The 14,633-nt window shown below is 39.8% G+C and overlaps 1 protein-coding gene across 5 annotated transcripts in view; it reads right to left on the reverse strand.

The window, feature by feature from the left end:
- arhgap17a (Rho GTPase activating protein 17a) overlaps positions 1-14,633 on the reverse strand; it is a 32,245-nt gene that overhangs the window by 10,867 nt on the left and 6,745 nt on the right. For 4 of the 5 annotated variants that reach the window (XM_041973577.1, XM_041973576.1, XM_041973580.1 and 1 more), the window contains 10 exons: positions 13,687-13,726; positions 6,421-6,525; positions 6,185-6,217; positions 5,669-5,745; positions 4,856-4,967; positions 4,019-4,095; positions 3,707-3,824; positions 2,908-2,976; positions 2,650-2,731; positions 1,784-1,911 (listed from right to left, as the gene is read on the reverse strand). In XM_041973577.1, the coding sequence (XP_041829511.1) occupies positions 1,784-1,911; positions 2,650-2,731; positions 2,908-2,976; positions 3,707-3,824; positions 4,019-4,095; positions 4,856-4,967; positions 5,669-5,745; positions 6,185-6,217; positions 6,421-6,525; positions 13,687-13,726 (841 nt within the window). The remainder of the gene's footprint in view (positions 1-1,783; positions 1,912-2,649; positions 2,732-2,907; positions 2,977-3,706; positions 3,825-4,018; positions 4,096-4,855; positions 4,968-5,668; positions 5,746-6,184; positions 6,218-6,420; positions 6,526-13,686; positions 13,727-14,633) is intronic. The other variant, XM_041973578.1, reaches the window with a different exon arrangement.

The following is a 14,633-nucleotide window of genomic DNA, read 5'->3' on the forward strand; positions in this document are numbered from 1 at the left end:
TTTGTTCACTTTGACCTCTATCCTTCCTTTCACATAGCAAAGTTAAAAACTAACAACTGCACAAGCACACAACAAAGTGATCTACGTTCAAGGTTGTCTTGTTTGTGATGTTCCCTCAAGGAAGCAACAGGAAGCAAAACAGGTAATTATCTGCATTTCACCTGCAAAGATGTGCACAGCACCAAGGCAGTGCATGCCCTAAACTTTACCCCAACAATCTACACTCACTGGTCACTATATTAGGTGATGATACACTGGGATTTTCACACACAACCATCTCTAGAGTTTACAGATAATGGTTTGAAAGAGAGAAAAATCCAGTGAGCAGCTGTTGTCTGGATGAAAATGAGGTCAGAGGACAATGGGCAGACCATACCATACCATTTTTATTTATATAGCACTTTCAAAATACAACACATGGTTGACCAAAGTGCTGCACAACAGGTAAAACACAGGACAGAAGTAATTGACATAAACACTAGAAACAAAGGGGATACAATACAATCTGAAGACAGTAAAAACTATGTCAAACTCACACTGGGTTAAAAACCAAAGAATAAAAGTGCTTTATCGACGATGTAAAGAATAAAAAGATGATGATAGAAATACAACAGTAACACAACTAACCACTGGTTCCAACCAAGTTATGCAGAATACCATCTTTAAACACAAAGCAGGTTCAACCTTGAAGCAGATGGGCTACAGCAGCAGAAGACTCCACCAGGTGCCTCCTGTCGGCTAAGAACAGGAAACTGAGGCTACAATTCACAGAGACTCACCAACACTGGACAAATGAAATTAAAAATGTTTTCTGATCTGAGGAATCTCTATTCAGCTGCAACATGCAGATGGTAGAGTTAGAATTTGGTGGAAACAACATAAAAACATGGATCCACCCTGCCCTATATTAACGGTTAAGGCTGGTAATCTGCTGGTGAGACTCAGCCTATTTGAGTATTGCAACTGACCACGTCCATCCCTTCATGACCACAGTGTAGCATCTTCTGATGGCTACTTCCAGCAGGATAATGCACCATGTCAAAGCTTAAATCATCTCCAAATGTCTTCTTGAACAAGACACTGTCCTCCAACGGCCTCCACAGTCACCAGATCTCAACCCAACAGAGCAGCTTTGGGATATGGTGGAAGTCAAGGGTCATGCTTTTCAAACCCAGCTCTGGTTTCCAATATCTCATAGGCATTGGGAACAGTTTAGTTGTGCCATGATTAGATACATCTGATGCATCTGAAGCAAAAACATGGCATGTGGGCTTTTGTCACTTGGGAAATCTTGACACACTGGCGATTTTAATTCTCTTTAACAGATCTCTACAGAGGCAGGTGCAAATGGATGCTGTCTTTGTACGACCACATTACATTTTCTTTTCCATCTCAAGAGTCTGGAAACATGACAGATATCAATTTCCACAGTCTTCTGACCTGTATGACTGGGAGCATTGCACAGTGTGGTAAAAGCTGTTACCTTGTCTATGTCATGTGCTTTACCAGGAAAATACCCATTGACTGGGAAGCCTCCTATTGAGCATCACAGTTTTTTTTGTGACTCTCTGATATTCTGTGCCATTTCACGTCGTATTTCCCGCCGTGTGACATGGAAAAAATTACTCTGACAAACATCCCAAAAGACTAATAACAATGCAGAAGCCTATTAAGAACAATTTGCAGGACGTGTGAAAAGTAATGGAAATGCGGGACTGTCCCGCACAAATTGGGAAATTTGGCCACCCTAGCAGAGGACAATGTCTTTGTCTTAATCTCTTACCTCCTCCTTCATGCCAGTCTCTAAAAGCATCATGACACAGGCTTCTAGTGGCAGAGCGATCTCCCTTCCACTCCTTTTCAGGTGGTCATCCAACCCAGTGCCAAATGCAGGCTTTTCCATCCATGAGTCTAAACACAAAGAGAAATTATAACAAGAAAGAATGTTTGTGGAAAGAAATACAAGCCAAGTGTCGTAATAGGATTTAGTGTAAGACAGGCCTGATGTTGGTTTGAATTGCACATTTAAGGATAAAAAAAGAAACAAAAAAACAAAAAAAAAACAAAACCAGTCCTAACTCCCCCTACAGGATGCTGCCAAATAACAACCACACGCTCCCAGAGAGCAGAAGAGACTCTGCAGCCATCTTTCTGTGTTTATGACTGTGTGTCCGAGCTCATGTGCAAGACAGAAGGGAAGAAGGGTTGCAAATCCCAGGTGGGTGTGATGTGAGAAAGGGTTGGAGTGAGTGTGTGGTTGGTGAGTCATCGCCACATGCTGGGAGACCAGGCTTGTCTGGTTTTGGACCACATGTGTTTAGAGCAAAGAAAACAAGCTCATCGAACAAGACACAGCTGAATTTTACAAAGTAAGACAGAAAAAAAAAACCCTGAAGGGGAGACAATGTGTTTGGAGGAACACATAGGGGAACGTGGTAGAAAAAAATATTGTTATTTACACAGAGCCTCATTCATGCCCTTAAACATCTTTTACAATTGGGGTAACTGAACTAAAAATTAAGAAAACTGCATTTTCCCTGCAGCTAATTATCAGGAAACCAAATTTCCAGACCTGAAGGGGCTCACACATGCACATATGCACTATTTTGTGTAAAGTGTGTGTTGAAGCCGTGTTTGCACACATTATACCTTGCTGAGCCTGAATGGTTGGCAGGACACTCTCCAGAACAGTGAGAGACTTTCTGTGGTAATCAGCCTGAGCTTCTAAGAGCTGCAGAAACACAGATAAATGAGCTAAGTAGAATAAGACACACAGTAAAGTACAAGACAGCATGACAAATAAGATGGCAAACCAAGACGCTGCTGCCTTGTAAGTCCACAGCTGTGAACATTCCCACTTGAACTTGTGCAACAACATTTTTTTTTAACTTGACACATTGCACTCACAGTGATGAAGTAGTGGGCATAGTCGCCTTCTTTTGAGAAAAAACTGTACATGTCTGCAGCAAGTTGATCCTGTTAGACACAAACAGAGTTAAAATAAACATTTTCATACCAACTTACACCAAGTCACAGTAAATTAGAAAAACTGCTCTAACCCCTTATTAAATATCTTTATCTGCAATTCACAGCATCATTCCTCAGACTAAGATATTTTAAGAGGCAGGATTGGCGTCAAAGATCAACTTATGTTTACAAGAGTCATAAATCTTCCTGCTGTTAGCAGGACTGAAGACTGTGGAGGTGACGAGGAAGCACGCAGCTCTGTACATCCTGGACAGAAAACACATCATGCAGCCAGTGCACACAAAAGCTCACCAGTGACTAAGTTCAATAGATGTAAACACACGCACACACGCACAGAGCTGACGGGGCATTTTCAGTCATTTGCTTGTGTCAGCGTTCTGGCTCAGAGGGCCCAAGGGTCTCTGAAAACGCAGACATCGCTGTGATGATTCTCTTCCCTGTTGAGTGTTTCAGTTTGGTTTTTTTCTTAGCTAACAGAGGCCCATAAAAATCATTCAGCCTGCCAGGAAACAGCCTAGTTTTTCTCTCAGTCTGATAGGCACGGATGTGAGCATAAAAAGCAATAAATACATTCTACACCCATTGAAAGCTTGTGATCTACATCTGATGGCATAAATGAACTTTTATAAGGTTATAAGTGTTCTTCTATAAACAAGCAAAATGAAGCCATATGGTTCCATATAAAAGTCTGTGTACCATTTGTAATTGTGCTGGTTACCTTGCAAAGCTCCACTTTGTTCATAGCTTCATCCACCTCCTCTTTGAGTAGATCAGCCTTTGCTGTCAGTGCTTGTGTATTTGTTCCTGAGATTATTGATTTGGTTGCCTGCAACCACCTAAATATGAAGGTATAAGGAAGAAAAATGGAAAATGGAGAACAATTATGAATCACAGAAACAAAACAGACAGAATTAGGTCTGTGAGTGAAGTAATAAAAATAAAATTGCTAGTTGATTTGTTTTTAGTTTTAAATTCATTTAGCCATAGGTAGATAAAGTGCAAGTGTCCAAACAATGAGCTAAAAATTAACCTCGCTCTGGCAGAATCATAGTCCAGCACCATCTTGGCCAGCTGTTTCCTCTGCTTTAGGATGTTGGGAATTTCAACCTAAAATGAACAATCAGCGTGAGCAAGCTTTACATAGTGGAGCAACAATACCTTTTACAAGTAATTATCCACTGATTCATCACTAGTAAAATAACAGAAGCACATTTTACCATTTCAAATTACCTTTGATTCCAACATATTTAGTGACATTTAATAGACCAATATGATCACAGCATGACATCTAAATGCATAATGACAAGGGCTGGAATCCTTACAAGCTTACATGACTGAATAACATAAAACAGTCCACACACAACCCACTTTTAACCCTTTAACTGCCTGCTTAAACATTTGGTAAAACAAATTTTCACTGACTATAATGAATCTTATTAAAGTGGAGTAAACCTGCCTGAGCTATCTCTATCACTTGGTTTGGGTATTTAATGCCAAAAGTAAGTGTTGATTATCCTATTAACTGTTTAAGTTTTGACCATGTAAGTATTTTTATTGTATTATTAACTGTTATCACAACCGTTTGTTAAAAAAATAATTTACATTATTGTTGGAAATGAAAAAAAAAAAAACTAAAAAATAGAAAAATTTGCTGTTTTTCTTAGTTTGAACTTTAAAGGTTTAAGGTTAGGTGTCTTTTATTCAAAAGCTCTTGCTCAAATGTAACTGGGCAGCCTTAACCCAAGAGAAAATGTAATCTTTTTCACAAGTATTTTAACAAAACAAAGCAAAGTAGACATGTGATGAATGCTTCAAACCCTCAATGTTTTATTAAATTTAGTTAACAGACAACTGCTGTGTTTCTGACCTCTGCAAGCTGGCTGAGTGGATCCAGAACGTCCTTCTCTATCTGCAGCTCATGTTGCATCAGCTCTGACGCCAGACGATTCTCAGCTTCTCCACACACTTCCATCATCTTCCTGTTAACACACATGGCAACACAAAGAGAGAAAAGCAGGTGTTAAAATCCAAAACTGACTCACTTATTTGTTTTTATCACATCAGTACTATAATGTAATCCCTCATCTTCTTGACACATTGTACTGTAATGCAGCAACACAGGCAGACAACAGTCTGCGTTACCAGCTCATCGCCTGACCCAGTCAAAATTAACAGAGCAAAAATAAGGTCAATGTGATGTCATAATTTCTAGTTGCCAAAAGCCAGAAGCACACACAGGCTTGATGACAGCTGATCTGTGATTGTTTTGGGGGGTTTTGGGCCACAGCTTTTCCAGTTATAAAACCTTTAAGCCTTAAATATAGAAAAGAGGAAACAATATATGAAAAAAAAACATTAATGCATTATAGACCAACTGCCGTACTTTCCCTTCCTTTTTATGACCAGACAGACACATAGCTGCAGTGCAAATCTAGAGACATTCACTTTCTAGATCCCAAACTAGTCCAGCTTTGCGTGCTTGTCTTGTCGCAACGCACAGTCTTCCCTCCTGAGGAAGGGAACTGCAGAAAGTCCCAGACACAAAAACAAAACTGAGCAGTACGCTTGCCCTGAATGCATGGCCTCATATTTCACACTCTCCAGGGTGCATCTGCTCCATATAGCAACAGTTTTAGTGGTAAGACTGGATGTCATAAGCGTCAATCAGGCATAAACCCACCCTATCAAGGAGTCTTCGCCCAGCTGGCTTCCTCCTTCCACCATTGCCTGGGATAGCGATGTGAGAGGAAGCTTTTTCTGTATATGTGGTGAGGGGAACAGATACAGACAAGGATTAGTATTCCATCAACATGCAAACTACATACAAACTTCATCATTTCATGTTTAAGCCTATGGAAACGTCATCAAGGGGCTTCCACTGAACAGATCAACAGTACATTCATTCAAAGAGGAAGAGAGTTCTCTGAGCAAGGGAGGAAAGTACAGATGTTAAATGGGATTTTAAGATGCGGACTGAGGAAGTGAGACATCTATCAAATGACAAAGCCGGAACCGACTTTTACTGTTTGGATTTGTGCAAAAACAATGATGTGTGTTGAACATCCTGTTTTTAATCCAGTGAACCCCACAGGCTGAGGCAAAATGTCATGCAGAGCGAATTAAGATGACAGATGCTGAAATGGGAAGTGAAGCAGGTCGTCCAGAGGACCGAGAGAAACTGAGTAAGTGTTTTTACCTGACCATTTCCTGTATAAAGGCGTGGTACGGACTGTAGTGCGTTTTGGGTGGTGTAGGGTAAGAAACAAAACAAAAGAGAAATCATGGAGCATTCTGGCTTACTGGTGACACCTCCAAATCATTTGTACTACAATGTGAACACAACCTTATGTGAGATATGAGATCAAAAAATGTCATTTTTACACATTTAGATAAATAAAAGAAGGTTTTACAATAACTAGTTTGGTGACTCACATGTCTCTTCTCCGCATCTGCACCAATATGTCCCTGTAAGCATGACACCATCTTTTTGTGTGTGTTGTGGGACACCACGCGCACCAACTCCATGCGCCGTTCAATCTGTGCACAAGATATGAAGGAAAACATGTTGAGCAAATGTAAGAACATGCCGCATCCAACACATTTATTCTCTCACAAGTTTTCAATTTTCATCACTCTTTATCTGCATCAACAAAATCTCGCAAATAAAAAGAACAAGTAAACACAGATTGTTGCACATTATCACTTAACTGTTGCTCGATGTGAATAGTATCATTAATTGTTTCTATAAACCAACACCGAGCTGCATATGCATAGTTGATGAGTAATGTGGAGCAGCTCTGTGCACCATGCCTGATTTGTGGCAGCCTTGTAGAGGCCAGGGGTCAAAGGTCAAGCATGATTGATAATGCTTGTCCCCACAGACGCTGGAATGTTATCTGTGAAGCATATAATTCATCGGAAGCGTCTTCATAGCGACGGTCACTGAGCTGTGGCCATGAACGAGGGATTCTTTGGGTTGAAAAAGAAAAAAAACACAGGCTTTCTCCTGTCTACTAGTCTGACAACACAGACCAACTCTGTGCTTTTTAGGCTGACAACATATAATACCGTCATTGACTGAAGTCACAGCCATTCAGGCTAAAGAACAGAGGCCAGCTGGAGCTCTGCAGGATGAGAATTCCCTGTCCCCATCGTTCCAGGTGTATGACTGGGACAGTCAGAGGCAAAAGGCCAACTGTCACTAACCCCTGAAAAGAACTGATGATTACAAGTTACTTTCAAGCCTAGCCAACATAGTTAGACTAAACAAAGAATGGATTGGAGACACATGTAAGGAAGTCCCAACAGGTCACATGCAATTTTTGCAACTTCATTTTAATATAAAAATCAGAAAAATGACAATTAGAAAAAGATCTACTTATTAATGGAAACAAACAATGCTCCAAATATAAATGGGAACACTGAGGTCCAGAGGGAAACTTGAGAGAAATGGAAGAAGAAAAATGCAGAGGGAGGACCAACCAAATACCAGACAATTGTGTTCCAAAAACAGACTGGAGTCAGAACTCAGGAATTCCACAGCAGATATCCGCCTATGTACTCTGCCCCCTCCTTTCTCCTTTCCCTAACTCTGTTCTCACGTTCTTACGTCATTCCCGACCCATAATGGCCCCAGGCATTCCCAAAACAGCTGGGTTATATACAAACTTGCCAAACGCATGCTAAGGTATGCTACATCACAACCACAGGTTATAGACAGCTGTTCCTGGCACAACCACATTCAGTGGACCCGTCTCTCCCTGCTCTAACAAGGCCAAAGTACCAGCTTGGGTTATGTTTGGATAACTTGGCAGTTTTTGTCTTCCTTTTATTGTAATAAAGAAAGTGGTCAGACACAAAAGATCACACACACATAACATGCAGAGGAGTGTTTAAACCTTGGCCAAAAACAGCAGGGGTGTGTTTTCCTCTTGCTATGTGATGAGGTCAACACTTTGTCAATCTCATGACACGTCACTGGTTAGGGAATCCCAATAATAAGTTGGACGGACAGGGAGGAAAGAGAGACGGGGGTGGCTGGGTTTGTTTATTGGTTCCTAAGTGAAACATGTCTGGACATGTCCTGAAAGAACAAAAATAACCCAACATGACGCATTCATTTCAGTGAACAACTGAAAGGGGAAAAAAAAAATCCTTTTCTCATGTTAGGGATGCATGTACGAGGAGAGTGTTCCAACAGCTGGCTTTTATCTGATGAATTGGCATAAGTCAACACTGAACAACAAGTCCAAAAAAGTTTTGGATGCTGTGTGAAGTGTTTAAAAAAAAAAAAAGAAAAAACAAAACACAAGGATTTTTATTCCACATAAAACCAGATTTTGTTTCCAAAAGAACATAAACACCATATAACATGTTGAAACTGAGACATTTTACCATTACATAGAAAATATTGGCTCATTTTAAATTTTATGGCAGGAACACGCAAAAAAGTGAGGCAACAGTGTCAACAAAGGGCTTAAAAAGTAACTGGTACAAATGACCAACTGAAGGGGCATTTGACAACTAACTAGGTTAATTGGGAAGAGGTCAGTAACATGCCCAGGTATAAAAGGAGAAATTTAAAGAAGCAGTGCCTCTCAGATGTAAAGATAAACAGAGGTTCACCAGTCTCCATCTAAAAATTATGGTACAATTTTAAAAAAATGCTGAACACACTTTGAAGATCCCATCATCTATAGTGTATAATATCATCTCAATAGCTTTTAAGAGTAAGGAGGAATCTCTGGGCACAAGGACAAAACCGAAGCTCAGAACTAGATACTCATAAATTTTGGAAACCCTCAGGAAACAGTACATTAAAACCAGACATGATTCTTTATTGGAAATCACTGCATGGGCTTAGCAACACTTCCTGAAAAGAAGAAATCAAATGTGAATACAAAAGGCCTCCATCTTCTCTGGACCAAAGCTCTTTTGGTCTGAGGCAAAGTGGAAAACTGTTCTGTGGTCAGATGAATCAAAGTTTGAAATGCTTTTTGAAAACCATGGATGACGTCCTGTGGACTAAAGAGGAGACGATCCATTCAGCTTGTTATCAGTAGTTCAAAAGCCTGCATCTCTGATGGTATGGGGTTGAATTAGTGCTGATGGTGTGGGCAGCTTACACATCTCTGAAGACTCCATTAATGCTAAAAAGCACAGAAGTGTTTTAGAGCAACATCAGCTCCCTTTCAGGCTTTCAGGGAAGGCCTTGCATTTCAAGACAATCCACATACTGCATCCATCACAATTTCATGGCTTAATGGGAGAAGACTTTGGGTGCAGAACTGGCCTGCCAGCAACCTAGGCCAATTTAAAAACCATCTGGCGTGTCATGAAATGAAAATCAGGCAACAAAATCCCAGGACTGTTAAGCAGCTAGAATCCTGTATCAGACAAGATTGGGACAAAATTCCTCTTCTAAAACACATAACTACTGGTCCCCGCCCATCATTTCTCCACAGACACAATAAACATCACCCTGTTCCAACTTTTTTGACATATTGCCATCATCAAATTCAAGATGGCAGCAACATGTCTGGGAGATACAGCAAACCTTCTTACCACAGTGTGCACTGATGTTCCATCTTGGATGAGCTGCACTACCTGAGCAACTTCTGTGGGTTGCACACACCGCCCCATGTTACCTCATGTGCACTGGCAAAATTCAAACTTGATTAAAGGTCAGTCAGAAAGGACAAAGACAGGAAAATGGTCTGTGGCCACCAACTGCAGGACCACTTCTTTATAGTGGCTGTCTTGCCAACTGCCTCTCATTTCCACCTGTTGTCTGTTCCATGTTCAAACAGCAGGTAAAATTAACTGCAATAAGTGTTGCTTCCTAACTGGACAGTGATATCCCAAAAGTATGACTGACTTTGAGTTACATGGTTATGCTTTTTTAAAGAGTGTATGTTTAAGTTTTGCAAATCATTGCATTCTGTTTTTACATATCGCACATATCTAAACTTTTTTGGAACTGGGGTGGTACAGGGGAGCACCCAAGCATGCAGCATGGTATTTCTGGATTATTTTTGTAATACACTTGTGTGGAGAGGCTGCTAATTTACACAGTGAAGCAGCAAGGAATGGACAGCTGGCACAAGAATGTTGGATGGCTCTTTGCCAGACCTGTGGACCCTACATAAAGAGGAGTTTAAATGAACAGGCTAAGGAAGGCCAAATACAGACCAAGGACTCGCACCTACAGAGACAAAGGTCCCTGCAATGCTTCGCCATACACACAGTATAGTTCATTCACTCACAGAGCCTCGTCATCACGCAGCAGCAGTCCCAGCTACCAGCTGCATCAGAGCAGGAGATTTTCTCCTCTGCTCCATGACCAGACTGAAAATGAAACACAAGAAGTTTCCACTGGCTGATCCCACCCTGGCTTACCATCAGATATTAATGCCTATTAATAACAAGTGTGGACGAAAACATTTTAAAAGTTAAAAGTACTGTAACATCTTGTACACTCTTAATCCAAGAACAGTCAGAGCTGTTAGTTAAAGTACATGGAAAAACTAGCCCATGCTTTCATCTTTAGTCGGCCTGATTATTCTAAAAGTGTTTTTACAGGTTCTACGTAAAAAATCAATTAGACACCTGCAGCTGATTCAGAACTCTGCTGCTCGAGTCCTCACTAAGACCAAGAAAGTGGACCACATCAGTCCAGCTCTGAGGTCCTCTTGACCCAGTATGAACCTACCAGAACCCTCAGGTCTTCTGGATCATGTTTCCTAGCCACTCCCAGAGTCAGAACCAGACATGGAGAAGCTGCATTCAGCTTCTATGCTTCACATGTCTGGAACAAACTCCCAGAAAGCCTCAGATCAGCTGAAACACACAATCCAGGTTGAAGACCCACCTGTTCGCTGCTGCATTTCACTAGTTTTTATTTAGAAGTCAAAATCTGCATCTGGTTCTTTTAGGATGGAATCATGTTTTAATATTGTCTTTCCCCACACTGGAATTTTATTTCTTACATTTTATCCATTTTATTTTAGCTTCTTCGTTCTGTTTTTATTTCAGTAATTGCATTTCTTTTAATCTTTGTTTTTTTAATGCACTTGTATTGCTTTCTGCACCCTGCTGAAATTTTTTATGTAAAGCACTTTGAATTGTCTTGTACATGAAATGTGTTATACAAATAAATTTGCCTTGCCTTAAAGTACCTAAAATGGCACTTTAACTTTAGGTCTGTTCATTTTTGCCCAGGGATATTTTCCATTTCCATCTTGTTGAAACTTGAGACCAATTTTAGTTTCTCTGCACTGGCTGCCAGTCCATTTTTAAAGCTCATTTAAAAACCCATATTTACTCCTTAGCTTTTAATTCAGGTTGAGTTTGATTCATTTAGTCATTTGTATTGCTTTCTGGTATTCTAATAATTTTTTGTAGTTTTCTACTTTTTTAGGTTTAATTTTTTCAACTTAAATAAATTTCCACAATCATAGAAGATACTGGATTGATGTCAAGTTAATGGTGTTTTCTAAAGTAAATGGAAACAGACATTTCTTCTTATTCAATCAGTTGAAAGCATGTTTGATAATGATGAGGTAATTTTTAATGCATGTTGCCACTGAGCCAAGAGGGTTAAAAACTTTTTTCAGGCTATAAATTATCTCAATGACATGGCAAACAAACGCATCTAAATTTATTATGGTAATTTTGAAACAAAAAAGAAAAAAAAAAAAAGTCAAGAGTTTAGTTGAACAAGCTGACAAATTGAGATTGTGCTTTATTTCATTAATCATCTGGTTATGAGCTGCAGTCAATTCAAACAAATTTCCATTAAGGGTGATGGCTGCTCTCAAGGTGTCACCTTGAACTTTTTAGTTGACAGAAACAAAGGGTTAACAGCAATAAGTGGTTATTTATAAATGAATAAATTATAAGTTCAAATAAAGCATTATTGCTGTTCATATTTAAAGAAAGAATCCCAGAGAAATACTGCGTAGCTCTTCCGAAAACAAAAAATCTGTTGTTGATATAAGTGACATTGAAGCAACAGGAAATTTCTCTCTATAGTAAAGTGGGAAGCTATATAAAGTAGTGAGAGGCACAGTTAAAACATGCACAACCCAAATTAAGTTAGATTTCTTCAGTAAAAATAGCTCTTATAGTAACACCAACCAAAGTAGGAAGATGAGAATGTGCACGAGGAGATGAGAAGCATTAGAGTTGTCTGAGAATTTAGGGGTTAAGAGACTTGGCTTGTTACGACCGGCACCCTTGTTCTTTATCAGACAATGTTACTATGAAGTGAGAACAGCCCAAAGAGACGACAGCTGATCTCCAGACAGAGGCAAAACAATTGGGTCTTTGAGGAACCGCCAAGTTCAATTGTGAGACAAAAAAGAAAACATCCTCTTGTGAAGGAGAAGCACCCCAAGCAATTAGTTACCAGCGTTCCCTTGTCCACATGTCTCACAGCAAATCAAGTTAAATCTAAGAATGACATTTTAGCTGTCACTCAAGTGTGTGTTTGCTCATATGAGGTCCGTTTCGTTTTCACGCCCTTCTTCTGAGAAAGGAATGTATTCAAGTTTTTTAGAGCTGTTTGTTTAAACATCAGCGACAATAGAAGGTGGAGAACGGAATATTAAGAATGGAGTGTGTTGGACACCGTTTCTGTTCCCATGCAAAAGCAGCTGAGTCTGTTTGAACATTTATGACATGTCCCGTTCGCACACAAAGACAATCTTCATCGCTGGAATGTCTTTGCTGAGGAGCCAACATTTTGGTCCCGACACCACCTGCTGTCTGCCTGAGACCTGAGGAGAGTTTTCACTAGGAAATCCCTCCACCAGCAGCTTTCACACGCACACTCAGTGAGACACATCCACAGTTACACTGACCTCTGAGCAGTGGGAACCTGCTCAGGACAACAACTTCAGAAGAACTATAAAAGGACAGACCCCGTTAGTCTCACCTTAGTGAGATAAAAGAATATTTTTGTGACAGAAGCTTATTTTTTCCTCCTTCCCATGTTCATGATAAGGTTTATAGAAAATGACAAGCTAATTAGCCTCTAGTGTAGCATGTTACTCTGGTAATGTTAAAAAAAACTATTGTTTAAACATCATAGTAATTGAGTTTATTTTGTTTAAAATTAGCAAAATCAAAGGACCCAACCAGTCAGAAGGTTTGTTACGGTCATATGCAAGTTTATCCAAGGAAAGCTTTTAAAAAAATAATCATCAGCAGATGTAACATCTGTTTATAACCATCTATCACAAGCTAACTTCAATTCAATTATCAACCAATAAACTGAACCAGTTGGTAAAATAAACTTGCGTCAAAGACAGCCAAGCAAAAGGCAAGGCTGTTATTTTTCCAAAGTAAGTATTTAGTCTTGTTCTTTGTCATTTCATTAATAAAGAATTGATTTCCAGTTCTGATATGACGCTTCATATATGACGCTATGAAAGCAAAGCAAACCTAGGAGCCACATTGTCAACTCATCACACATTAAACACACCAGCAGCTGCTGAAGGTGTGAAATTTTCTTGATCCTAATGAACTGCGATGTGAATGTGAACAACTGCACTGATGAAGTGACAGGAGTCGAGCTGTGTGTAAGCCTTTCCCAGTCATTTCATACATGTCCATTCAGAGGGGAGTAAGAAAACCTGGGAACTGTACAGTATTTATAGCTGGTCAAAGCCCCACAGATCCTAATCAATGATTTACCTGTAGGAGGTCATCACTGAGGACTTCCGTTTTCTCCGCTCTGTGGGTAAGAAAAAACAGAGAGAGTACAGATTAGCACTGATAGATGACGACAGCTGATAAAAAATAATTGCCATTTTTAACTAGAGTATTCCTGAAAGACTGGTTTTCATGCCGAGCTTTAAACTGTGCATCTGTGGGAAGATTTCAAGACTGAATAGGTCTCTAGGTTTGTTGCTAGGATTCAAACAGTCAAAAAAAAAGGCTGGTATACTCAAACAATACTTTAAAGCTGAATCTGAATCAAGTCCTTATATATCTCTTAAAAAATATATAAAATAATATAAGCATTAGAAGCCAATGACAATATTCAGTTGAGCTTGAAGAGCAAAGAATAACATAGGTGGTGTCGTGCACAGAGGCCCAACAGCCCTGCTACATCTGAGCCTATTAATAGTAAACTAATAGCTGAACTTGAAGAGGTCAGACAGATTAGATTCACTTAAAAGGAGCAGGCTGGGAACCACGGGCTCAGCTCAGACTACTTATCAACACCTTCGCACATGTTGGGGGCTTCCGACTCGAGCCAGACGCACGTGGAAGCGCACGCTAGTTACCTGTAGATACAACCCCTGAGGAAAAACAACGTGGAATCACAACACATGGAGGATTTCTACTTAGCTTTTTATTTTCAGGTTTGTACAATAAATACAAAATAAAGAGGGAAAATAGACTGAAAAGCATTTAAAAAATTTTTGTGAGGACAAAATATAGAATTACATGTCTAAAACAAATTCCTGTACACGTGTAATTTAGTTAATGGATCTGCAGTTAAGAGAACAAGAGCTTGCAGAGCTTAATGAGCTGTTGCACCTTGCTGATTGGTAGGAAACATGGCCCAACAAGTGTGCTGTCAGTGGAAACAACAGAAGGAATTATTAAACACCTTTAAGAAGGTAATCTAACTT

The sequence above is a fragment of the Melanotaenia boesemani genome, chromosome 21 (assembly GCF_017639745.1).
Source record: "Melanotaenia boesemani isolate fMelBoe1 chromosome 21, fMelBoe1.pri, whole genome shotgun sequence".
Classification (NCBI taxonomy): Eukaryota; Metazoa; Chordata; class Actinopteri; order Atheriniformes; family Melanotaeniidae; genus Melanotaenia; species Melanotaenia boesemani.